General features: G+C 40.1%; 2 protein-coding genes across 5 annotated transcripts in view; both read right to left on the reverse strand.

Moving 5' to 3' along the window:
* Positions 1–428: 428 nt before the first annotated feature.
* LOC114244321 (uncharacterized) lies at positions 429–11,433 on the reverse strand. Of its 2 annotated transcripts, none has more exons than XM_089734834.1 (5): positions 10,370–11,433; positions 8,250–10,241; positions 7,240–7,413; positions 5,475–5,643; positions 429–5,172 (listed from the first exon to the last, which is right to left on the reverse strand). In XM_089734834.1, exons 2-5 carry the CDS (start codon positions 8,334–8,336, stop codon positions 5,063–5,065), a joined length of 540 nt encoding a protein of 179 aa, XP_089590960.1. In that variant the 5' UTR covers positions 8,337–10,241; positions 10,370–11,433; the 3' UTR covers positions 429–5,062. The 2 variants fall into 2 exon arrangements, with proteins under 2 accessions (XP_089590960.1, XP_089590959.1); XM_089734833.1 differs by having other exon boundaries at positions 8,250–9,019; positions 10,040–11,433.
* Positions 11,434–12,091: 658 nt separating this feature from the next.
* The window catches only part of LOC114244478 (ionotropic receptor 75a), a 39,373-nt gene continuing 23,627 nt past the window's right edge, over positions 12,092–27,837 (reverse strand). For all 3 annotated transcript variants that reach the window (XM_089734826.1, XM_089734827.1, XM_089734828.1), the window contains 7 exons: positions 23,811–23,963; positions 22,815–22,982; positions 21,613–21,836; positions 20,289–20,497; positions 18,998–19,148; positions 17,838–17,949; positions 12,092–16,724 (listed from right to left, as the gene is read on the reverse strand). In XM_089734826.1, the coding sequence (XP_089590952.1) occupies positions 16,496–16,724; positions 17,838–17,949; positions 18,998–19,148; positions 20,289–20,497; positions 21,613–21,836; positions 22,815–22,982; positions 23,811–23,956 (1,239 nt within the window). In that variant the 5' untranslated portion in view covers positions 23,957–23,963 and the 3' untranslated portion in view covers positions 12,092–16,495. The remainder of the gene's footprint in view (positions 16,725–17,837; positions 17,950–18,997; positions 19,149–20,288; positions 20,498–21,612; positions 21,837–22,814; positions 22,983–23,810; positions 23,964–27,837) is intronic.

Below are 27,837 nucleotides of genomic sequence, written 5' to 3' on the forward strand. Positions count from 1 at the left end.
CCACGAAAAATACGCAGCCCTGTCTCCCCCTCTTAGCCTGGATGCACCGGGCATATCGGGCAGGAAAGCCCAGCTCCTTGAGGTCGTTTGTTACTTCCGCCGCATCGGTGTCAGCAGGGAGACCCCGGACAGCCACCTTCGAGGGTATTTCCTCCGACAGCGCATAACAAAACCATTTAATGGCTTTGTCTGCGGCGGAGGCCCTCGAAAGGTAGTCCTGAATCACGCTATACTCCTCCGCCGATGACGGCAGGAAGCGGAAACCGGCGCCGTGGGGTCTGGCAGAAGGAGCCCTACCGAGGCGCTCCCTAATGGCCGCCATATGGTGAGACCAGTTCGGGAGAGCCTCCACCATGATAGGTGGATGACGGCGGAGCTCCTCCTGGGCCCGACCCCTCGGCCTCGGGGGTGGGGGAACTTGCGGTTGGGTAGGCTTGGGGCGTGTGCCTACTGGGGGTTGTGATGCGGCTATGGTTGCGTAGGACGTAGAGGGGATGGGTTGTTGGGCTTTGGTGGACTCGAGGTCCATATATCTGGTAGAGTCCAGATTGCCCGCCGTGGCGCTTAGGGCGGGGGCACCTCGAGTCGAATCCACCGGGATAGGGAAAATGGTAGGGGAGGGGGATCGGGGAGGGGATCTAAGTAGACGTGGGGCTACCCCTGTCCTGACGGGGGCCCTCGGTTTGGGAACAGGTTTGACTGCTGGGATGGGACTCCCAGTAGGGGATGAGGATCGTGATGAGTCTGGAGTGGAAGATTGGGAGGAGGAGGGGGAGGAGGACGTGGCCTCGCTATCCTCTCCTTCCGATTTAGAGGAGGGACCTAGTCGCGGTCGTTTGTCTTGGTCCTCCGATGAGCCTCGGTCGGACTCAGACCTGGCCTTCTTTCTCGGCCGAGGAGTCCCAGGGTGATCGGTCGACAAGGGAAGGGAACCTTCCCCCGGTCCGATCCCCTGGGAGACCCAGGCCGAGACCGAAGGTCCGGCCGAATCGTCCTTACCGGGGTCGATCGGGACCGGTCGGGTTCGTGGGATTGGGCGACGGGCGTATAGTTCGTCCATTGCTTGACGTCCCTTCCGGGACGGGCCGGGTGTGCTGACGATGGGGGGAGAAGCCCCACTAGACATGATTTGGCTATCCTAAGTCGGTCGCGCGGACATCAAGAGCACTCTCACTAGCAAGTCAAACAAAAACTGTCTAACAAGGTTCTTTACCGGTTGACAGGTAACTATTGCTGACCCTATCAGCTACTACCAAGTTATTAAAATAGAGAGAGAAGGAAAGATGAATGAATTTTAGAAAAGGTACTGTATTACTATAGTATCTAATATCTATAGTTATCAATAAGAGCTATGTTCAACTTAAATTTAATTAACTAGAAAAATAATCAAAAATAATCAAAATTAACAATTAACAATTAACAACTGGACAATAAGAAAAAAGAATTAGGAGAACAAAATTAGAAATAATATAATTAATAGACAACAAACTACAATACGGAGGCGGTTGCGGCCATCAGCGCCTACCACTGGTATTAATTATTAATTACTACCTAAATCATTAAAAAGAAAGTCAAGTTTAATGAAGGAATTTATATTGATATCTAATGAATACTACAATGACAATCACATAAAAATAATAAAAATAAAAGATAAAAGATGAATTCAATACTATTTATATCCTTTAGTAGTAGTAGTAAGGGCCGGATCGCCCCGGATTTGAAAATCCAGAAACACAAGTTCTGGATCTGGAAGCCCAGAGTTCAACGGCCGAGCGATCCACAACCGCCAGGTACGAACTCCCCTTCCCACTCAGTACTACACCAAACACTACTAGGTTCTTAAAATAATATAATGAATGGAAAAATAATAAGTAACAAAGTTAAAAGTTTCAATCAAGTGACACAAAATGCTATTTAACAGGGCAACACGACCGAAAACCGCAGCCAACAACCGTGCACCAGATAAACGATGAGTATGCGATGAATATCGACAGGGACAGCTTAGTATTGCCGATCGGTATGCCAGATTTTAAATTACGGTGTAATACTGCTTATTTGGATGGATTGAAAATATTAAAGTATAAGAGGGTAGAATTGAAAAAGATATGAATTGAATGTGCAGTCTGTATATAATTGCAACTCGTTGTTATTCGCTTAGAGCGAGACGGCACTACCAACTACTTGAATGATTGATTAATTAAAGTCTTAACTACTTAACTATTTACAATTATGAATAAGAAATCTGAACTAAATTAAAGCTAGTAATATGAATTATAAAGGGAAAACAATTATATACAATCTACACTAAACTGAAGCTAAGACCCACCTGTAAGGGCTCCGACGCCGCAGACCTGTGGAGGATTGGCCTTCGGGTGTTGGTAACAGCCCCTCCTAACCCCGAAGGGTAGGGGAGGACTGGGAACAGACACGGGCGGCCAGACTCGATGGCGCTCACGAAAACCAGTTTTATTACCAAATAAAACGGCTTCGCAGCTTTCACAGGCTGATCGACACCTACCCGCTATTAACCAATGTTAAGAATAAAAGTGTCAATCAACTCACCTGTTCCCGGGTCCTGCGTTACGCTGCTCGGAATGTCTCCAACCCGAAGCAGCACCGCTAGATCACAACACACTCGCGTAGGATCACTTCCTGCACAGCACACAACACAGTAAGGATATCCTGGACGCACTGGTGTCCCGGGCTAGGGACAGAGAAAGCGACTTTGTTTTATACTATGCAATGATTAGTACTAAGCTGCCGCTGATTATTCGAAACACCCACTGTTGAAAGATGAAGCGCGTCACTTACCGCACTTGATGGTACTGTAACAAAAATACTCAATGAACTAATGACAACGACAAAATTTCGTCTCGATCGGAGAAAAGGCGCGAGCATGTGGATCGCCAGCAAATAAAGATACATTCCTGTGCGTATAATATTATATTATAATGTAATTTCACAGACATTTATTGAATAATACTAAGGGTGTATTTATTGCAGTGCTAACATAATCGATAAATGCAAGCACGCAATGTAAATTTGATCTCAACATCAATGAAGTTATTATAACTTTCCAACGAATATTATACGGGAGTATTATTTATTTTTCTGATTAGTGAACCCCTGCTAAGCTTTAAATTAGCTTTAGGAGATTTGTAGTTGTATTTTTATCTCTGTTTGTGTTTGTAGCGTTGTTGTCTTATTGTGCTATTGTTTTATATTATAATAATTGAAATTTAATGCAGTATTTTTTATTGTACTACGAGGGCGTTTGAGATCATGACCCGTTGTTAAGATTATTGGAGAAAACAGACATTAAAATTTAGGGGAAATGCGATCAATTGGATTGATTTTTTTTATATGTGTTATTACTTTTTTTTTCTAGGTAAACCGCCTTTGATGATTTTTTATTTTTTTATTTGTAAGTTTGTACTTCCTTTTTCTGTCCGGTAAGTACTTTTTGAGTTACCCTAAATAATGCATATTTACTAAATTTTAAGTGCATTAGGAAGTCGATTTTCTTTTTTGATTAAAAATTTGTATTAAATTTACCTATAGTTTTCGATTTTATCTTCATATATTGCTTTGATATATCGTTTGTTTGTGCATACGTTTTCATTATTCCTGTCAATCTATCGGCTTTGTTATAATTTGTTGAGATAAAACCAATTACAAAAAACTTTTGAAATATTTTTTTAAAGACATTATTGATGCACTATGTCAAGGGGTTCACATTTTGACTTATAGAAATATATTTTTTTTTTATAAAAAAATAATTTTATTGTCTGTATTCTAAACGGCAGCTTCATAGATACAGACAGACAGACCTTATATTATTTTTGACGTTTCGAACACTACAGATTCACGGACACTGACGACTAATAGGTAAAATAAATTACCAAGTTTTTATTTTGATGTATGGTACTCCGACCCAACTGATTTTGTTGACGTATTTTCCGCGATTAACAAAGTACATATAATTTATATGGATCCATATTGATGGTCTTTATCGTTCTTAATTGAATGTTAGCAAGCCCAACGCCCCTTTTATTGCATGTTTGTTTGTATTGTATGATTATTTTTATATATATGTCGGAGAAGGCCACAATGATCAACACCATCGTCAGACATCGTAGGAGCGAATATGGTGATCGAGCTAAGAGAAATATTGAGTACACGTTTGTTGTCTTCGAGCAATTTAGAAATCTTCTCTTGACGTCAGCAAACGAAAACGAATCAATCAATCAATCAATCAATCAATATATTTATTGTACACTAGTCGTACTCGCCCGCTTCGCTGAGCATTTAAAATTATCATTATTATTTATTGCCATTATTATTAGGGAGTCTAACACTCATATAAATATTAGCCTATCCATTAAGTACATGTATTTTCAACATGGATACCAAGTTTCAAGTCAATCGGATGCATGTTGCAGTAGTTATAATGGAACATCCGTAAAAACCACTGTAAATTTATATATTAGTATAGATATAACTAGCAGGACGGGTGAGACTGATCCTAACTGTAAAAAAATAAACTTAGAACTCCATTGCAAGTCACGGAATCGAATTGTAAATTGAAACCAGGGATCCGCAAATTATTTCGGAAAAAAGACTTCTTTTCCAAAACGTACCTGGGTACTTCAAACCCCTATAGTCTTTATACTATGTACTTACTATATACTTACACTATATAGTAATTTAAAATCGGGCCTATGGGTTTTTGTCCTACTGATACAAAATACTTATGAATGTAACGACTGCGCGGTTGGTTAAGTTGTCGTGTGTCATTATCTCTGATGTAAAACATTAAGAGATGCAAACACAGAGAGAGGATCTTCAAGGTCGGTCCAATCTTTCCAATAGAGTCGCAATTCCTTATCTTTTGATTCAGAGCTAAACAGCGACTAAAATATCCATCGTTATGCACTTTCTTACACTCGTATTTCCACATTTAGCAAATAAAACCATAAATACAATGCTTTAGTTTTCTTTTCGATATCTCATTACAAACCACGTTTATCATTTTATATCGGTACCACACCTAATTAATACTTTAGCATACTTCAATTTCTCCTGTGTTATTGACGAATCTCAGAGTGACGTTTTGATCTTTTATTTTCTTTATTGCGCTTCTAACTAGGACCAAGAAGTAGCAATGTGTAACTGTAACAAATAAACATAAATATATATATTATAAATTTCGGCTTTTTAAAATTTTAATTGTTAATAGGTGTACAATAATCGCAACGCGATTCATACATGCTAATGTAATCTAAGCTAAGCTAAGCTCTCTAAATTGGTAGGCGGCGGCTTGGCTCTGCCCCTGGCGTTACTGAAGTCCATGGGCGACGGTAACCACTCACCATCAGGTGGGCCGTATGCTCGTCTGCCTACAAGGACAATAAAAATAAAATAAAAAGTTTACATTACATTACATATATTATATAAAAAAATTATATACTTACAAATATACAAGAAGCTACTAATTACAACAGCTATTCTTGTTGTTTGAAGTTCGACATTGTTGGTACGGGCGCTTAATAGCAATGAAGACATGAGTACCGACAAGACGATGATGATTGAAACTAGAATAATTAGGTAATAATAATAAACTTCCATCAACGTATGCTTTTTCTGAAAAAAAAAAATATTTATTATAAATGACATTGACGTATATGACATATTACGAAACCTTATTGTTAGACTTCCTTACTGAAAGAGTAGCACGCAAAAAGATAAAACTTGACACTAACTCACCTCGAGACATGAGGTATTAATGGATCGTTCCATCCTTCATGGTCACGGACCACTAAGGTGTTATTCTATTTTGTTATTATATGTTGTTATTATATTTTGTTTTTACTATCGCACCGCCCGCCACCGGAGTAGAGTTCATCCATACTACCTGGAGCCACTGCGGTCATCCACAGTGCGTTTCCAGAGATCTTTTTTGCCACGTACCATCCGGCTATGGAATGAGCTCCCCTCCACGGTGTTTCCCGAGCGCTATGACATGTCCTTCTTCAAACGAGGCTTGTGGAGAGTATTAAGCGGTAGGCAGCGGCTTGGCTCTGCCCCTGGCATTGCTGAAGTCCATGGGCGACGGTAACCACTCACCATCAGGTGGGCCGTATGCTCGTCTGCTTCCAAGGGCAATAAAAAAAAAAAACGTCGACGTTTGAATACTGTGCTAACTACCGTATTTTTTTTATTTTATCTATACTAATGTATAAATCTACAGTGGTTTTTACGGATGTTCCGTTATAACTACTGAACCATGCATCCTTGAAACTTGGTATCCATGTAGAAAATACATGTACTTAATGGATAGGCTAATATTTATATGAGTGTTGGACCCTCTACACCAGTTGCGGGGGCGTTAATGATGAGAATCTTTGTGGGGGTGAGCAATAATAATGTTAATTTTAAATACCCAGCGAAGCGGACCGGTACAGCTAGTAATTTATAACTTTTAGAATGAAATAGACGATAATTGATGGACGATATAGTGTTAAGATTCGACACGTCGATAAAAATAATATAGTGAAAAAAAAAGCCAGATTAAATCGTAGAAGTAGTTCTGATTGTGTCTCGCTTAAGCCGCAGATATTGCGTGTTAAGTGTTCGGGCCATACATATTTGTGACATTTTTATTACCTTCAAAAGCAGACGAGCGTCTTAGCTGTTACCGTCGTTCAAAGATTACTAGAGTTCCCGCAGTAGTCGAAATTCGACTATAATTAATTGGAATTGTAAGTTTGTTCACTATTATGATTGTATTTTATACTTCTATAATCATAAATTTCGCCAAGACTACACTATAAAAAATATTAACATAGACAAACAATATTTAATCTATTCTCAATTTGACAACAGACGTCAAGAACAAAAGTTTGACAGTAAATAGTATAGTAGTATGCATGCGTGTTGCGTCAAATACATGGTATGTAGTGTGTGTAATGTATTCTTTATTGATTTAATGTATCTTTTGTGCATTATTTAAAAAAAATATTAGCATTGTGCACTTCTTCTCTATATTCTCTATCAGTGTGGAAAATTTCATACTCCTCCGTTCGCGCAATTTTCGTAAAAAGGGATACAAAGTTTTTGCTTCACGTATTAATATATAGATAAATAATACAATGGTTCCAGTTAAACTACTGCCTACCACTAATCACGACCCATAATAGTATTCGCTTATTTGATCAGTTAAAAACAAATTTAAATTACCTTATGAGCGGCGATCAAAAATATCACAGTGAAAATGAAGTCGACGCATAACAACGTCAGTAAAATAAGCGGTAAAGTGATAAGTATTAAATGAAAACCAATGAACATCGCCAGCCCTACAAACAGCAGGTACAGCACCGTTATCGTGAAATATACTTCCACTACGATTGCGAGCTGAAAGAAAAAGGGGCAGATTTAATTGTGACTCTTCCTTTGTTTAAAGTTGGGTTGGAACGACATCGACTATAGGCGGATCTTGTCAGAGTTGAACTGATTAAAACGTGTAGCTCAACAACCATCGTCCAAACTTCGGATGATCCAGTGTTCACTTCTACTGGTAGTAGGACCTCTTGTGAGTCCGCACGGGTAGGTACCACCACCCCGCCTATTTCAGCCGTGAAGCAGTAATGCGTTTCGGTTGGGGTAGCCGTTGTAACTATACTGAGACCTTAGAACATATCTTGAGCTGGGTGGCGCATTTACGTTGTAGATGTCTATGGGCTCCAGTAACTACTTAACATCAGGTAGCCTATGAGCTCGTCCACCCATTTAAGGAATAAAAAAATAAAAACTTGTTCGCACACTGGTCCTGGTTTTCATTCCGGAATGGTTTTTTATAGCTGATAAAGCGGTTGCCGTGCTAACCGTATAGACATTATCTCTGTTCCCTCCATTAAAAGGTAAACTTGCGCATTCACAACAATCTGTGATAATTTTTAGCTTTGAATATAGGATAGATCCATTTAATTTCTACACGTCTAAGCGACATGCGTATCAATTCGAATTTCGACTCCAAGTCTCAGCGTATGTTCAAACTTACACGTTTGCGATATCTGTCTATAGATTCCCGTATATTTATAATATCGAATGTATATAAATATATACAGTCAGGCCATCGAGATATTATGTCAGTCAGGCAGATTTTCTGTTTGCGTGTAGCAATTTTGAACAGCTGTCGAACGCTCTTATTTCCAGTCCAGTTTTCGATGACATAAATAAAAGGCACTCACCAATTTGAAATAACCCCAAGCAAGCAAACCTCTTCTGAGGGGTAAACAAAAGCAGCATCTTCGCAGCACAGGTAATTCGAATCTCATTTTTATAATAAACAATAACAATGATGAAATGTATTTCGTTGTAGCAACGACAAACAACAGATTGCCTTATATTTAATTTTGTAATGACATTTTACGAGATAATTACAACTAGTTAATACTCGTGGCATACACCACAGATTTTACAGGTATTTATGAGAGGCTATTTGGGTCACATTGTAAAGAAGAATGGTACAGTGGACGGTAATTTGTGGAATTAAGCCAGTCCGGGTAGATTGAACAGTGAATTTTTACCGTGAACCTTTATTATTTCTACCGTAAAGCAGTAATGCATTTCCGTTTGAAGGGCGGGGCAGCCGTTGTATTGTAAAACTGAGATTTAGGTCAAGGTGAGTATTAGCATTTGCGCTGTTGATATCTATGTGCTCTGGTGACCGTTTAACACCAGGTAGACCGTGAGCTCGTCCATAGGATAAAGCAATAAAAAAAACACAGGGAGGTCGATTTCGATGAGAATTTCCGGAAATCTTCAAATTGGCCTAGTGGATGACCCTGGAACGGTGGGATAGATGTAATGTGTTCTGCGTCAACTCTATCCCGCCGTCTCAATAGCCCCGACTGGGCTCCGGCCCGGTCCGACGTAGGGCGCCGATTGGGAGCGGCAGGAGTTTTTAGTGAGGTTCAACTCCCACATACCGCGCGGGTGGGGATCCGGCGATTTTCTCCTGTGGAAAAAAAAAGTGAATGACCCTGTTTTGTAGCGATCGGATCAAAGTTAAATCAAAGAGGCAGAGCGGCCGTTAAAGCTGGTAGAGGTTGACTGGTAAGCAAAAATTACGGTCATTCCAGTGATATAACTACTTCATTTATTTATAGTATTCTGAAATGCTGAGTTGTGATTTAATATTAACGGCAACATGTATCAACGGATATGTCTCGGAGATTTTCCGTGAGCTTCGCCTACACGTCCGGTAAAACTAGCATAACCATTCAAGATTTAATAGGTAGGCAAAAAAAAAAGGTTTTTATATTTAAAGTTAGATTATCGTAATGTACTTTTTTTTTTAATTATTGCATAGGTGGGTGAACGAGATCACGGTGCACCTGGTGTTAAGTGGTTACTGGAGCCCATAGACATCTACAACGTAAATGCCACCACCCACCTTGAGATAAGAGTTCTAAGGTCTCAGTATAGTTACAACGGCTGCCCCACCCTTCAAACCGAAACGCATTACTGCTTCACGGCAGAAATAGGCAGGGTGGTGGTACCTACCCGTGCGGACTCACAAGAGGTCTCACCACCAGTAAAATGTACTTAATGTTTTGTGGCATAAAATTACAAACAAACGCGACAACCTGCGTTACTAATATCGACTCGATATTAAATTACGCGCTATCACAATTTGCAACACAGTGATGACCAATGCCGACAATATCGTACCGAATGAAAATACATTATCTATGAAACGCAGCTAGCTAAAAAACAAACTTAAACTAAAACAAAATTATAATTTGCGTAATTCCCGGTGGTAGGACCTCTTGTGAGTCCGCGCTTGTGGGTACCACCGCCCCGCCTATTTCTGCCGTGAAGCAGTAATGCGTTTCTCAGGGTGGGTGGAGCATTTGCGTTGTGGATGTCTATGGGCTCCAGTGGCCACTTAATATCAGGTGGGCTGTGAGCTTTTACACCTATCTAAGCAATAAAAAAAAACTATGCATTACATAATTTTTACACATACACATACATAATCGTGTACTTAGTAGTCCGGAGCAAAAGACGATAAAGTTCTTCTTCTTCTTCTTTGTCGTTTCCTCATTACATTACAGGCATTCGGCCTGCTTAATGGCGCCCGGGACGCTGGTGTTTGTGGCCTCCTTGACAATGTCCGTCCACCTTGTTGGCAATCTTCCTCGACTTTTCTTTCCTTCCTACAACTAAACCTACAACTAAAAGACGATAAAGTTAAGACAGTTTAAAAGGGCCCGTATAGGCTTACTGAATAAAAGACATACATTTTGATTTCCAGTTATTTTTCATGAAATCTATATAATATATGAACATAATAAATTCTCACTTTATTGGCCATGCTAATAGATTACCACCAATAGATTCACTTTTGGATAGTTTGCTTTAAATAATACATATTACTGTTCTTTTTGTATTCCCATTAATATTTTATTCAAGACAACTTGTTCCAAATCCACTGAATAAACAAGGCATTTAATGTTTGTACATCTGTAATGGATACAACTTTGTTTGTTATATTATTATAGATTCAGCGTAAAGATAAATGTATTATTATGATTCATGTTCTGGATTATATGGCAGTGAGGGGCAAAAGTCGACTAGTCATCTTTCAGAGCTGATAAACCTTATAGCATGATTACCACCTTGAGACATGCAGTTGATAAATATAGCAGCTATTCCATAATTGGGAAGGAAGAACTGCTTTACATATCGGCTGGATGGCGAATGGTACTAGCGTATGCGGGCTTACAATAAGTATTAAAAAAAAAAACAAAGAACCACCGACCGGGACTGATCCAGACCTATAGAGCAGTATAATCAGGATCACTTATCACCAGAAAACTTAAGTGGTCTATAAAACAAAAATGACGGTAGTTAAATGTAGTTATCATCAAAAATATACAATCCGAGTTTAGGATCTCTTCTTGAAGTCGCTTAAAAACTTCATTCGCGTTTCGCCAATGAACTGAAAAATATTTCGATGTGTGTTTCCGCTATTTGATAATAGATGGCGGTACACTTCTCGAGCGTTCTCGATGTTACTAGTTCGTTTGATATTTATTTTTGCTATTTGACGACAACAATGGCGTTACACTTACCGGCAGAACAATACCTACGAAAGTAATAATAATCCTTATATAAATATACATAAAGCCTGCGTTTTTACCTTGATTCATTAAGCTTGCAACTTGTAAAACCTGGACAAAGAGTAGCAATAAAAAGATAAAACGTTAGATGTTCTCTTTGAAGGCAAGGTAATCCGCCATGGATTATTTCTCATCAAAGTAATTCTTACTCGAGTATTAAAGACTTGGGGATGGCTATAAAAAAAAACTGCAAAGCTAGAGGTATGTACGCGTCCGGGGCGGGGTGGCGATGGCGTTATCCTTAGATGTAAGGAACGCCTTCAACACCCTGCCCTGGTCGGTGATCGCGGGGGCGCTGGAGTATCACGGCGTCCCCGCATACCTCCGCCGACTGATCGGCTCCTACCTCGAGGGCAGGTCGATCCAGTGCATCGGACACGGTGGGGCGATGTACCGCTTCCCCGTCGAGCGCGGTGTTCCGCAGGGGTCTGTCCTGGGCCCCCTGCTGTGGAACATCGGCTACGACTGGGTCCTGCGGGGCGTCGTACGGGGTCCTCTCCCCGGGCTGAGCGTAATTTGTTACGCCGACGACACGTTGGTCGTGGCTCCGGGGAGAGACTACCGAGAGTCTGCCCGTCTGGCGTGCGCAGGCGTGGCACACGTCGTCACAAGGATCCGACGGCTGGGACTCGAGGTGGCGCTCGACAAAACCCAGGCCCTGTTGTTTCACGGGCCGGGACGAGCGCCGCCTCTGGGTGCCCACCTCGTGATCGGAGGCGTCCGCGTCGGGGTCGGGGTGACCGGTCTTCGGTACCTCGGCCTCGAACTGGATGGTCGGTGGAACTTCCGCGCTCACTTTGAGAAGTTGGGCCCTCGACTGATGGCGACGGCCGGCTCTTTGAGCCGGCTGCTTCCAAACGTCGGGGGTCCCGATCAGGTGGCGCGCCGCCTCTACATGGGGGTGGTGCGGTCGATGGCACTATACGGCGCGCCCGTATGGTGCCACGCCCTGACCCGCCAGAACGTCGCCGCGCTGCGACGTCCGCAGCGCGCGATCGCGGTCAGGGCGATCCGAGGATACCGCACCGTCTCCTTCGAGGCGGCGTGTTTGCTCGCCGGGGCGCCACCCTGGGACCTGGAGGCGGAGGCGCTCGCTGCCGATTACCGGTGGCGTAGCGACCTTCGTTCTAGGGGGGAAGGGCGCCCCGGCGAAGGAGTAGTTCGAGCGCGGAGGCTCCAATCTCGGCGGTCCGTGCTGGAGGTGTGGTCTCGCCGCTTGGCGGACCCGTCGGCCGGCCTCCGTACCGTCGAGGCGGTCCGCCCGGTTCTCGCGGACTGGGTGGGCCGCGACCGCGGATGCCTCACCTTCCGGCTGACGCAAATGTTGACCGGCCATGGTTGTTTTGGCCGGTATCTTTTCAAAATAGCCGGAAGGGAACCGACGGCGCAGTGCCACCACTGCGCGGACCGCGACGAGGAAGACACAGCGGAACACACGCTGGCGCGTTGCTCTGGATTTGACGAGCAACGCGCCGCCCTCGTCGCGGTCATTGGAGAGGACCTCTCGCTGCCGCGCGTCGTGGCTACGATGCTCGGCAGCGACGCGTCCTGGAAGGCGATGCTCGACTTCTGCGAGTCCACCATCTCGCAGAAGGAGGCGGCGGAGCGAGAGAGGGAGAGCTCTTCCCTTTCCGCACCGATCCGTCGCCGTCGAGCCGGGGGCCGGAGGCGGGAATACGCCCGTACGTCCCGGCCCCTGTAGGTGGCGGCCTCCCCCCGGTGAAGGTCAAGGGGCGACCTGAGGGGGTGAGGCCGCGCGGCGCGCTACCAGCACTCTAGCGCGCTGCCGTGGAGTGATTAGAGCGACCGGTCGACGGTGTATCGCGTCCCGACCCGGCAGGCTGGTTCTGGTCCAGCGGGGTATTCCGGGACACCAGCGGCACCGTCTGGGCGGCCCGACGGGCTGCCGTACCGAGACGGCCGACGTTTCAGAGCCTTCGATTCGCCTCGAAGGCTCCGTCGGCCGGGCGTCCTTGGGGTGAGCCGCGCTGTCTGGTTGTAGTGTTGACCGCGGTAGCCCCCCTACCTCATCCGGGTTCTGACCTCGGAGGGGATCGGACGTCGGGTGTAAGAGTGCAGGGGAGTCGTTTAGTGGGTGGGCTCTAAAATCCTTGGGCCCGCGGTCTGCTCACAACACCATGCAGATCGTTGAGTCTCACATACCCCGCGCGCCCCTTTTGCGCGGGGACCTCGTAGGAGGTTCGGCCCTCTACCCGAAAAAAAAAAAAAAAAAAGAGGTATGTACGCGTACTAAAATTATTACGACTAGAACTTTAGTAAGTAAGCCAAGATTCCTTTTAGACTTAGGGTACCGTTAAGGAAAAATAGTCAGTACTGCGGGTTCCACAAATATTGAATTTCGTTTAAAAGCATATGTTGGTTTGTTAGATAGCCAATTTTTCCTCAGTGGAGTGACCAATTTGTGAAAAAATACAAAATTGTAAATCGTTTGAGATTTTAATGTCGTGTCTTAGGTTCTTTGATATTTACTGCATTACAGTGTGGAATAATAATAGCCTTGCTTGTTATATTGAGCATTATAGATCTTAAGGTCCGTGTAGTTAATTTTATATTAAATTTGCTAACATTTATGGTAGGCAGCGGCTTGGCTCTGCCACTGGCATTGCTGACGTCCATGAGCGACGGTGACCACTTACCATCAGGTGGGCCGTATGCTCGTATACCAACAAAGGCAATAAAAAAAAAATTAACTTGCAGTGCTGAAGTGTTGTTTCCTTTAATTCGTTGCTGTTTATCCGGAAATTTCATTATTTTGGAAGAATCGCTTACCCAAAAAACAATTTGATCGAACTGTAGCATTCTTGAATTAATTTATTCGTGAAATTTCCTTATTGCTCTGGATTGATTAATTAAGTGTTTTTTTTTTCTCGATTAAATTTATATTAAAAGGAAACTCACCCAAAAAAAAGGAGGAAATTGTATGTTTTAGGGCTCCACTCCAATTTGCTTACAACTTTTAAAAATTGAATTTATGCTGCAAATACAAATAAAATTAAAATCATTTATTTTACACGGACAAAGGTCCGACATTTCTTTGCAGTACTAAATAAACTCAGTTGGATAAACGACGTATACTCTTATAACAATTACGTGATTAAACAATATTAATTAGCAAGTGCCGAAAAATAAAGATTTTTGACTGAATACGGCAATGGTTGTTAAGTGACGTCATAATTCATATTTTAATGATGAATATAATAGGTTGGGAAAAAGTCTTTTCGCATCATAGTATGTATGAACTTGTAATAAAATCTTTTTGGCTATACTATTTGTATCTGGCTGGTTTTGGTATAATTAAAAGTTTAAATTTTAAAGAAGATAGTTCCAATTCAAATTAGGAAAATGTGTGATTTTTATTTTTTTTCGTACTGTCAAGATGAGTGAATCTAATGAAGAAATTCGATACATTATAAAATTTTACTACAAAAAAGGTAAAAATACAACGGAAGCCGCGAAAAAAATTTGCGATGTTTATGGACCTAGTGCAGTGTCTGTGAGAGTAGCACAAATTTGGTTTTAGCGTTTTCAATCCGGAAATTTTTATGTCAAAGATGCACGTCGCTCTGGTCGCCCTATTACGGATAAAATGGATGCCATTTTTGTTAAAGTGGAGCAAGATCGGCATATCAGTAGTTACGACGTAGCTAAAGAACTGGGAATCGAACACAAAACAGTTTTAGCGCATTTGAAAAAAAACCGGCCACAAAAAAGCTCGATATTTGGGTACCCCACGAGCTAACTGAAAGAAACCAAATGAACCGTGTACTGATTTGTGATTATTTATTACGACGTAATGAAATCGAACCATTTTTGAAGAAGCTGATAACTTGTGATGAAAAATGGATCACGTACGACAAGAACGTGCGAAAAAGGTCGTGGTCAAAGGCCGGTCAGGCTTCACAGACTGTGGTGAAACCCGTGGTTAACTCGCAACAAGGTGATGCTGTGTGTGTGGTGGGATTGGAAGGGCATTATTCATTATGAGCTGTTACCACCAGACAGGACCATCGATTCTGAACTCTACTGCGAACAACTGATGAGATTAAAGCAAGAAGTTGAGAGAAAGCGGCCGGTATTAATCAACAGAAGGGGTGTGGTTTTTCATCATGATAACGCTAGACCTCACACATTTTTAGCTCAGCAAGAATTAAGATAGCTTGGCTGGGAGGTGTTAATACATCCGCCATATAGTCCTGACCTTGTACCTTCAGATTTCCACCTGTTTCGGTCTCTTCAGAATTCTTTAGGCAGTGTCAGGACGAGAGGACTGCCGAAATCAATTGTCGCGGTATTTTGATCAGAAGCCCCAAAATTTCTATAGCAATGGGATCATGTCCCTACCTACCCTGCCTACAAGATGGCAAAAAGTTATCGAACAAAATGGTACCTACATACTTTAGTTAAATGTAAATAAATGATATTAAAAATGTTGTGAATTTTCTTAAAAAAATGCGAAGAAACTTTTTCCCCAACCTATTACGTTAGGGGACATCTCGCTACCTCTTTCGCAAACACATTAATGGTCGCATCACGAAACATCTTACTTAAATTTTTTTTAATTATTATGAGCAATTGTACTTACGTCCACCTGTTTCATACGAAAATCTTTGTAGAATCACGAAAATGAACAGAACGAAAGTTTTATTTTACCATAAAAATCGTGGCAATCTCTGACATTTTACTGTCGTCTCTTTTGTTACTACAGTAAAAAGAAATATATTTTTCTTTATTTTAAATAAATCTATTTGTGTCATAGCCTAGTGTCATTAGGTACTAAATTAAAACAATACTCCACAAAATATATGTAATTATAATTATTACTTACCTCATCACTAACTTACCTACGTATACTTGAATCTGCATATAAATAAAATAGTTCCGATGATCAAGGCTTTGAAACTTAGTGACTACATTTAGCTCTTAAACGTTAATACAATGTTCTTCAGTTTTCATGAGTTACAGACATAATTAAAACTAACTTTACGAATTGCTGTCGTTTTGTTGAATGCTTTACAATTTTTAAAAACTTTGAAATATCGGCAAATGTATAATAACAAAAAAAAACCGATTACGAAACTGTAAAATCAGTTTTAATTATGCCAATACAAATGACATTAATTATTTATTTAATTATTTTATTTATTTAGCACACAATACACATCACAAGCTAAAAAGATACATAAAAAACACAAGTAAAAATAAACAAAATCTGGCTTGCCACATAAGCTATGTGCGCACGACTAAACAAGACAAAAAACAATTCATTAAAATTCATTAATAACAATTCATTCAATGTAAGGCCAAGACTTAAATCTCTTATGAAAATACATTCTCTCGCCTATCACAACGACAGCTGCACAGATATATATGACGACTAGAATCGACATCGGAGTGTAAAGTTGGTCTATCTTTGCCTGTGCATGATGCAAATTCTTGCAGTCGAGTGGCGAGTCTAAGTCATGATTCTTAGAGATGATTCTCTTCAGGATTCCGACCTCCTTTGCTCGGAGCATTCTGTAAATCGGAAATGCCGCATGATTTTTTTTTGTTTAAAAACATAAGGTGCGTTCCTTAATCGCAAATAGAAACTAAGAATTACAATGACATTTTTATTCCGACGATCCTATTCAGGATATTAGGCTTATACTGGATCTTACTGGTGGTAGGACCACTTGGGAGTCCGCACGGGTAGGTACCACCACCCTGCCTATTACTGCCGTGAAGCAGTAATGCGTTTCGATTTGAAGGGTAACTATACATGAGACCAAAGAACTTATATCTCAAGGTGGGTGGCGCATTTACGTTGTAGATGTCTATGGGCTCCAGTAACCACTCAACACCAGGTGGGCTGTGAGCTCGCCCACCCATCTAAGCAATAAAAAAAAAAAATTAGGCTGTGAGACCAAAATTATAACATTGTTGTGTTGTTGGATCTTTGATACGTGTTCAAGTATTCAAGTTAATCGGACGTCTTCAAGTTAATTAAATTTCAATTCAACGATTCTTTAACATCAATAGATAGAGACGCAGCTTGAGCTAGGGAAAAGGTGGGTTTTTCAAGGTCAGCACTGTCGTTTTCTGCTGTATGTTTGATATAGAATATGTCTTACAGTTCGATAATTTTTATAGTAAAAGTTGTGTTTTTGTATCATGTCTTCAGGGCTAGCTATTGTAGGAGTTGATAGATATGGAAAATCCTTAACAAAAAAAAAAAAAAACATATACATAAGGTGAAAAAATGTCTGTCGATTCGTGAAGTATAACAAAACTGGGATTATGATAAAAAATTCTAAAACATCCGCATAATTAATTCTAATTTATAAAAGTATCTTAGCTTAACATTTCGTAACTGCCTGTGCTCCGCGATTTAAAGATAGGACTCTGGTACGATCTTTAAATTTATATCAGTTATGGCATTGTCAATGCTTACAAGGCTTCGTTTGTTTTTGATTGTAACAAGAGAACGTGGTATTTAATGCCTAATGAAGTCAATTTGGACTTCACGTTTCAAGGTAATTGCTGTGTTTTGGCGTCTAATAGGTCTGGCATCTGTGCAACACCAGATGAGTCTTAGATTAATTATCCAGTAACTAAAAACATTAACGTGCAAAGATATTAGAGTATTACCCGATTTTGAATTCTTCTTTGTATGGAAAATTCTTTGACACGAAGAAATACTCCGTGACATCCGAGATCAGGTCTACCTGGATTAGCTCGCAGATCTCGTGCATGTCATAAGCTAAAATAAATTATTATTTTTGGATAAAATACTAATTATCGATTTGAAGCAAGAGTGTGACCGTAAAATTACTAATACACATTGTTTCCATTAAATTGGTACCTTTCATTGGTAGATTAGAAAACGAATTCACGCTGATGGAAGGAAAAGCTATACTGAGTCCAATGGAATTTTCCTTATAGGGTTACCTTAGGGGTAATAAAGTCTACGACACAAACCCGCGGTCAATTGATGAACTGAACGAAAATATCCGACGAGAAATATCAAGCATTCCCGCCGCGTAGTGTTGGAAAATTTCAGTCATCGTTTACAGGTATGCCAAGAACGAAATAGACCACATTTGAATGAAGAGTTTTTAAAAAAATAATTTCCGCTCTATGTGATTACACAATAAAAAAATCATACTGTACATAGTTTTATTTTTATTATTTTTTGTTTGTTCAAAAGGCTTATGGGACATCCTGTAGAATAAAATAAAATCGCTTTGCTTGTCATTGCAAAGCTCATAATGGGATTTACTATTTAGTTCTTTCATTTTCTGTGTAGACAAACGAACATAGGGCCCACAAGATGGTGAGTGATTAGCTTCGCCCATTGATGTCAGCAATTCTAGGAATACAGCCAAGTCTTTACCAACCACCAAGATTTTCCCCAAGCCATGTTCGAAAAATAACAAGTCATAACGCTCGGAAAACTCCGTTGAGGAGAGTTTGTTCAGCCAGCCAGATAGTACGTGGCACTAAGCCCTTCCTGGCTGAGTCCTTGCTCGCCCACCTGTCCTGGTAAAACTGGAAAGGCCTGCGGGCCACCAGTTATCTCTCAAACATAAAAAAAAGTGACACTAAAGATCTTTGCAAACGCACTGTCGATGAACGCAGTGATTCCAGTTACTGAACACCGCTCGAAATATCTACCCCTAGAATCGCTATACACGCGGAAAATCGTAGGGATAATCCTTGTGATTGCGACGCTATGACAAGAGGGTGCTTCTTCGCAGTGAACACGCAAACTTGTGTTCAACAGATTGAATGGGTCACAAAATTCTTACTCAATTTTAAAACACTGTATAAACTCGTGTAGTCCGATAGTAAAGCTGTCTTTCCTCTCTTCACCCGGTCCAAGCCTTCTGGAATTGTTACCGATTCTAACTCCATCAAACTCTTCTCCGCAGCTGTAAAATTTTTGTGATGGCAAATAGCCTGTAAACAAATGTGTTAGTGAAAATTAAACTTAATACTATGCGGTTACTGCCGTACACCTTGAGACATGAGGCTTAAATCTCAAAACGCTCTGCCACTAATGATATGAATAGTGATCGTCCAGTGATGGAAATTCGATATTCGCTGATACGTTAAGATTAAGGTTCATTTTATGTATTATTTTTTCTCTTTTATTTCGTTTTCTAACAGAACAAACAAACATCACTGTTTCTCTCACGAGAAATTACTAGCTTTTTCTTCTTTTTTTTGAATGGCGTAATCACCTGTTGGCGAGATATTGGTTTATCAATCTAAGATTCTGATTATGTATTTTGATATTCACGAATTCCATTAATATTAATATTTAATTTTAATATGAACGTTAATGAAATTTCATTGAAATGAATCCTCAGAAATGAGATGTTAAATCTATATGCCATAGCCACGCCATGTGTGTACTGGGCATTTTGGTAGACTTATCTTCCGTGCATGACAACGAAATTGACTAGATTTATAGCATTAGAAACACCAAACAATGTCAAATGAATTAATAAAAAACAAATTCAGAATTATAATTGAAACGCAAATCTAGATAGTTCGTAGTATGTTAGGCAAAACGATCGATGCGTGTTGTGCAACGAATGTTTTTAGATTTAACGTCGTTTAGGTAAGATCTGGATAATTTTTTTAATGCTTTTATGGGTGGACCAGTTTATAGCCCACTGGGTGCTAAGTGGTTACTGGAGACCATAGATATCTATAACGTAAATGCGCCACCCACCTTGAGATACAATTTCTAAGGTCTCAGTATAGTTACAACGGCTGCCCCACCCTTCAAACGGAAACGCATTACTGCTTTACGGCAGAAATTGGCAGGGTGGTGGCACCTACCCGTGCGGACTCACTGCAGGTCCTACCACCAGTAATTACGCAAATTATAATTTTGCGGGTTTGATTTTTATTATAAAATGTTATTCCTTCACCGTGGAAGTCAATTATGAACATTTGTTAAGTACGTATTTCATCAGAAACATTGGTACCTGCCTGCGGGATTCGAACATCGGTGCATCGCTACATACGAATGCACCGGACGTCTTCTCCTTTAGGCCACGACGACTTAAATACTTACATCATACTTACATCTTCATAGATTAAATACTTGATGTCGTTGGTCATAACAATTTCATAGTCGCCATGGGTTATAGCGTCTAAGCTCATTCCGTGGTCTTCGTCGTTCACCAGATGCGAAAGGAGATTAGAAGTGTAATAGGAATATATGACGTAAGAAAACATGAAGAGCACGAAATATGCTATTCTGCGAGAAGCCAGGCTCGCGTAGACAGGTGGAACTGTAAAAATATATTATATTGTTACTATACTACAATCTATACTAATATCTATAGATATACTAATATTATAAAGAGGAAAGATTTGTTTGTTTGTTTGTATTGAATAGGCTCCGAAACTACTGAACCGATTTGAAAAATTCTTTCACTTTTTGGAAGCTACACTATTCCCGAGTGACATAGGCTATAATGTTTTTTGAAAAAAATTAGGGATCCTTACTAAAACTCCATTAATATAAATCGAGGTGTAAAAAAATTACCTAAAATATTCTTTACATCGCGTGCCCTGCGAAAACTATTGATTATGGAATAAAAGAATGAACTACAAATTTGTAGAACACATTATTATTAACAAAAAGTGTCGCCATAGCATATGTCTAGCTATTATAGTTATGCCGCAATAAGTGTTCCTTTATATAAAAAATAAAACAACGTCAAATATCGTTGAAATTTTTGTTAAAGACCCGAGCGGAGCCGGAGCGGGCCGCTACTATAGAATACAAACAAAAGGACCTTCAATTTAAATTTCATACAGTTGAAAATCATTATGTGACGTGTCCATGAAACCATAACGAAGTAACTATTACTTTATTTTTTTCCTACCTATGCTGATAGCCTTGAGAAGCTATATCAGCGTTACCGCAAGAGTAGGTGAACTCATGGGGCTCAAACCTAGCGAAGTTGCTAACAGTGACCCTAGCAACAGTATTGCTTTGCAGAATCTACTACCGGATCGGAAACGCGACCCACTCAGAAGATCCGGCGAGAAACTCAGTGGGCTGAGTCTGTGGATAAGTTTACTCGCCGAGTCCTTCGTCGCAAGCGACGGGCTCGACGAGAACGATGACCGGCGCTTGAGGTACCTAAAAGCGCCGTTAGTGGATCGGGAGGATCCGAAATGACGTGTTTTGGGTGACGCAGACAGTTTACCATACGTATATCATAGGATCGGGAATGGACCATTATTACTACATACCTTCATCGGTTATTTTACGGAATTTTATGTTTTTTAAAATGTTTCAAATGTTTTACAGCTTTCTTGGTCACGGACGATTAAGGTATATATCCATTTAAATATTGCTATTGCTAGCTACCCTCTATTCTTCTATAAAACTTACTATGTTGACATAACGCTCCAGTCACCATTAGCATCTCATAACTGAAGCCGTAATCGAATCCGTTACCGAGGATCCGCCGTTCCCAGCACTTCATAATATACAGAACAATGGCAACGAAGAACGCAACGCCATACAAACACCCCCATAACTGTTTCGTAAAAGGTCTGCCATAGAACGTCTTTATGTAGCTCGGTTGGTTTGGCCTTTTCAATATGAATCCAAATCTACAAGGCAAAATTGCTGCTTAATTGTTTTAAAATTTTACCGGACGTGCTTGTAGAAATAACTTCTAGGAATAACGTTTCAATGTATGTACCACTGATTCTTCTTATACTAGTTCGAAAAAAATATGCCATTCAAAGGTGGTTTGCGCGTTCACTGCGAAGAAGGACCCCTTTGGCATGGTACCAAAATTCCAAGGAGTATCTCTGCAACCTGCCACGAGTATCGGCATACTTAGGGTCGATATTTCGAGCGATGTCCAGTTTTGGAGTCATTTGGAGGGCAAAGCCAAGTTGGCGTCCAAAATGCTGGGAGTCCTCAACTGAGCGAAGTGGGACTTCATACCTGGACAAAGACTCTTGCTGTTTAAAGCATAAGTCCGGCCTTGCACCTCTGGGCTGGGGCTCCTATTTGGGAGCTACTTCCATTTGACTCCATACATACATTCCATGTGGAGTGCTCTGAGGAATTGTTTGAGATGATTCCATCATCTCATTTTTACTATCGCACCGCCCGCCACCGGAGTCCTTCCTGGAGGCACTGCGTTCATTCACAGTGCATTTCCAGCGATCTTTTTTGCAATCTTTTTTGTCACGTACCATCCGGCTTTTGGAATGAGCTCCTCTCCACGATGTTTCCCGAGCGCTATGACTTGTCGTTCTTCAAATGAGGCTTGTGGAGAATACTCAACGGTAGGCAGCGGCTTGGCTCTCCCCTGGCATTGCTGAAGTCCATGGGCGACGATAACCACCCACCATCAGGTGGGCCGTATGCTCGTCTGCCTACAAGGGCAGTAAAAAAAAGTATTAACTTTGAGGCTCACAATAAGTCTTATCATCATCATCATTCTCCTGCCCTTCTCCTAGTCACCTGGGGTCGGCGCAACATGTTTTCTCTTTCCATACTCCTCTATCGTAGAATAGTAATTAAAAGATTATTGAACATGAGAAATATGCACAAGGGATACTCTACACACCGACCTCCAATTCGAAATTGACTGTACAGGAAAATAATCTTGCAGTAAACTATGTCTGTAACTCATTGGTTTGGTGTAAATTTGAATCGATTGATTATTTGTGGGATGGAGTTTTGGTATGTCCGCATTCCAATTGTTTTTCACGTCCACACTCTGGAGAATGTATGAGACACTGAAATATCAAACAAATTCTTAGGTTTTCTCATGTCCATACTTATGTTATCACAGCTTAATAGCTGTACACGTTCTAAATGATAGTTAACTACACCGGATTCGAATATTTTTTCCAATGTAATTTTTTAAGCGAATATTCAAACAACGCTTTTACTAAAAGCTTCAACTGAAGGAATCGCGGCAGCGGCTTGGCTCTGCCCCTGGCATTGCTGAAGTCCATGGGCGACGGTAACCACTCACCATCAGGTGGGCGGTATGCTCGACTGCCTACAAGGGCAATAAAAAAAAACGCGTTGTATTTATAAAAAAATAATAGTCCGAAATAAACATATTCCAGATTTACGATATATCGTATTTTATATGACGTGAGAAATATAATATTCTATTATTATTTATAGTTTTGTCGATGCCACGAGCGACCGTTATCACTTATACTCGTATAGCATAAGGAACGTGTAATAAATATTATTGAAATTCGATATCGTTGAAAATCGAATATCATCAAGTGGTTTCTACTGGTGGTAGAACCTCTTGTGAGTCCGCACGGGTAGGTACCACCGCCCTGCTTATTTCTGCCGTGAAGCAGTAATGCGTTTCGGTTTGAAGGGTGGGGCAGCCGTTGTAACTATACTGGGACTTTAGAACTCATTTCTCAAGGTGAGTGGCGGCATTTATGTTGTAGATGTTTATGGGCTCCAGTAACCACTTAACACCAGGGGGGCTGTGGGTTCATCCAAACATCTAACCAATAAATAATATTCCGTTTTTTCCGGTGCAACTACGACTAAATAAAAATATTTGATTATCAACGAAAAATTTAACTTACTTAAATTCGTAAATGTGCTGAAGTACTTTAATTATGTCGCAACCAGTCCACGTTTGTCTCCATAAAGGATCGTATTTGTGTGTGTGCATATATTCCGATATGTTCCCGCAATGGAACAACGTGCCGACGATGAAAGTTGCATTCATTGTGTCACTAGAATTTTTTAAGTAATAGGTTGGGGAAAAAGTCTTTTCGCATTATAGTATGTATGAACTTGTAATAAAATCTTTTTGGCTATACTATTTGTATCTGGCTGGTTTTGGTATCATTAAAAGTTTAAATTTCAAAGAAGACAATTCCAAATTCAAATTAGGAAAACGTGTGATTTTTATTTATTGTTCTTACTGTGAAGATGAGTGAATCTAATGAAGAAATTCGATACATTTTAAAATTTTACTACAAAAAAGGTAAAAATGCAACGCAAGCCGCGTGAATAATTTGCGATGTTTATGGACCTAGTGCAGTGTCTGTGAGAGTAGCACAAAGCTGCAAGAGTTGCAAGAGCAAGAGTTGGTTTAAGCGTTTTCAATCCGGAAATTTTGATGTCAAAGATGCACGTCGCTCTGGTCGCCCTATTACGGATAAAATGGATGCCATTTTTAAAATAGTGGAGCAAGATCGGCCTATCAGTAGTTACGACGTAGCTGAAGAACTGGGAATTGACCACAAAACAATTTTTTTAGGCAGTGTCAGGTTAACATCGCTTTATTTTGATCAGAAGCTCCAAAATTTCTATAGCCATGGGATCATGTCCCTACCTACAAGATAGCAAAAAGTTATCGAACAAAATGGTACCTACATGCTTTAGTTAAATGTATATAAACTATATTAAAAAATGTTGTGAATTTTCTTAAAAAATGCGAAGAAACTTTTTCCCCAACCTTATATATATGTAGCTGAACTGAGTCCGTTGAAAAATCCATTTATATTAACCATGAAGACGGGCTTAAGGTCTATCGAAGACGTAAATATGGTTACCTTAATAGTATTTTTGATAACTTCTTTAGCATCATTGTGATTTGAAAGTCGATGAAACGAAAAAGCGACAGTAAAAAGAGACCAAAGCATAAAGTCATAAGATTTAACGTGGGAGAAAGTAACCTCTCACCCTAAGACGCCTCTAAAGCGCGCACCGCACTATCCTATTGTAATTCACAAAGTACACTATTCTTCGAACGCTCTAATCAAATCTTAAAACTATCTCATAATATTTTATTGGGCACATTGAGCCCAGTGACATACTGTTACGCCGATAAAGAGTAACGCCATCTATCGCTAAATAGTCGAACGAATATCGAAGGATCTAGTAGCGCCCAGAACGCTCGAGAAGTACAACGCCATCTATTGACAGATAGCGGAAACGACTACTAGAGATGTTAGAATATTCTCGATAATTCTAGGGATCGGTTATCGGGTATCGGCTATAAAAGCGTTGTAGAGATGGTACGCAGTCAGTCAGTAATCGGAACTACTTGAAGCGAAACCGCGAACGGATCACCTGAAGCGAAGCGAAAGAAGCGAACTGAGAGTTTTAAAGTGTTTGTTGAGTGTTTTAAAGCGTTTGTGAAGTGTTTTAAGTGTTGAATACAGTTTTTAAGTTGTACTTTGGTGAAATTTTATTTATCCCGAACCCTCAGCGCGTAACAATATTATGCCTATATATAGATTACCATGTCACCCTATATACATAACACATCATCACACTCTACCCCATTAGGAGGGGAGATTTCGCCCGGGCAGTGAGCTTTACCCCGTTCCATGACCCCGGGATGCACGAAGACTAGTTATTAAATTAATAAGGTACATTAAAAAATAAAGGTTACCTACGAAGGGACGAAAGAAATGCGATTATATAGTTGATGATGATGATTTTTGCACTGCACGTAATGTATTGTGAATAAAAAAACCGCTGACGCTTGGCGTCAATGTTTCTGTTTGATACGGGGGAATATCTACCTTCGTTACACAAATGTAGTTAACTAGCTGACCCGGCAGACTCCGTAGTGCCTCAATCGACAAAATAAAAGACTTGTATAAAATAAACTTAGAACAAACAAAAGGAATCCGTCCGACGCGGGACGCATCAAAAGAAAAACAAAATTGTTATTTTTATTTAATTCCGAGCATTTTCATATTTATCTACCTTTTGAACCTTCTCTGGACTTCCACAAATAATTCAAGACCAAAATTAGCCAAATCGGTCCAGCCGTTCTCGAGTTTTAGTTTTAGTTAACGAACAGCAATTCATTTATATATATATAAGATAGATTAGAAATAAATAAATAAATAAATATTTACTAACAATCACGCCACATTAACTGGTCCCGTGATAAGTTCGTAAAGAACTTGTATTACAGGTACCAGATAACGGAAATAAATGTAAGATTTTTATTATACACATACATATATTTAATATACATCCATAACCCTGGAAAAGACATTTATATTTATCATACAAATATCTTCCCTTGGCGGGATTCGAACCCGCGACCCTCTTGTGTAGTGACCATGTCACTTACCACTACACCAGACGGCTGTTTTAGAAATAAGTATTGTTGAAACATACGTATTCATAGTATTTTTTTCGCATCTCGTTACAGTACTCTAGAAAATCTATTAAGGCAAGCTTGCAAACAACATTTATTGTTCTCGGTTGAATCAAATTACAATTAAATGATGCAGCTGAAATAGCCTTTCTCGGAAATTTACCTTAATTAATCTTTTGTTCTGATGACGCGTGGAACGAACAAAAGGACTGAACGTGTACTGACTACTGTACGAGTATCCGCTTGAGATTTATAATAATAACTAGCGACCCGCCCTCGCTTCGCTTCGGAAACATTAAAAAACACATGAAACCAAAAAAAAAAAAAAAAGTAGCCTATGTTCATCAGGGACAATGTCGGCTTCTAATGGAAAAAGAATTTTTCAAATCGGTCCAGTAGTTTCGGAGCCTATTCGAAACAAACAAACAAACAAATCTTTCCTCTTTATAATATTAGTATAGATATGTTTTTTTAGTACACTAATGAGCAGCAAACAGAATGTCAAAAAGTAACGCAGAAAACAAGTATAGCCTTTCATAGTTTGATATACTTTGATTGTTTTAACATAATTATAATTTCATAGGTCGTTATAGGTCACGCAATAGCAAGACTTGAAAGGAATCTATATATTAATACGTGAAGTAAAAACTTTGTATCCCTTTTTACGAAAATTGCGCGGACGGAGGAGTACGAAATTTTCCACACTTATAGAGAATATAGAGAAGCAGTGCACAATGCTAATATTTTTTTTAAATAATGCATAAAAGATACATTAAATCAATAAAGAAAATATTACACACACTACATAAATACCATTACCCATCTAAGCAATAAAAAAAAAAATGTATTTGACGCACACACGCATGCATACTATTTATTGTCAAACTTTTATTTTTGACGTCTGTGGTCAAATTGAGAATAGATAAAATATATTGTTTGTCTTTATTATTTTTTTATAGTGTAGCCTTGGCGAAATTTGTGATTATAGAAGTATAAAATACAATCATAATAGTTTACAAACTTACAATTCCCAATTAATTATAGTCGAATTTCGACTACTGCGGGACCTCTAGTTTATATAATTTTACTATACTATAAATATTTTACTAGTGGTAGGACCTCTTGTGAGTCCGCACGGGTGGTCCCGTAGGTACCACCACCCTGCCTATTGCTGCCGTTTAGCAGTAATGCGTTTCGGTTTGAGGGGTGGGGCAGTCGTTGTAACTATACTTTAGACCTTAGAACTTATATCTCAAGGTGGGTGGCGCATTTACGTTGTAGACGTCTATGGGCTCCAGTAACCACTTAACACCGGGTGGGCTGTGAGCTCGTCCACCCATCTACACAATAAAAAAAAAACTGAAAAAAATACTATTATAAGTATAATTAAAACTGGTTTTACAGTGTAATATCACGTTTTTTTTCCGACGTTTTAAATACTTTACAGTTTTCGGAAGCGCGAGATTAAAGTGTAAAAGTTA

This window comes from Bombyx mandarina, chromosome 18 (genome assembly GCF_030267445.1).
Source record: "Bombyx mandarina strain Sakado chromosome 18, ASM3026744v2".
Lineage (NCBI taxonomy): Eukaryota > Metazoa > Arthropoda > Insecta > Lepidoptera > Bombycidae > Bombyx > Bombyx mandarina.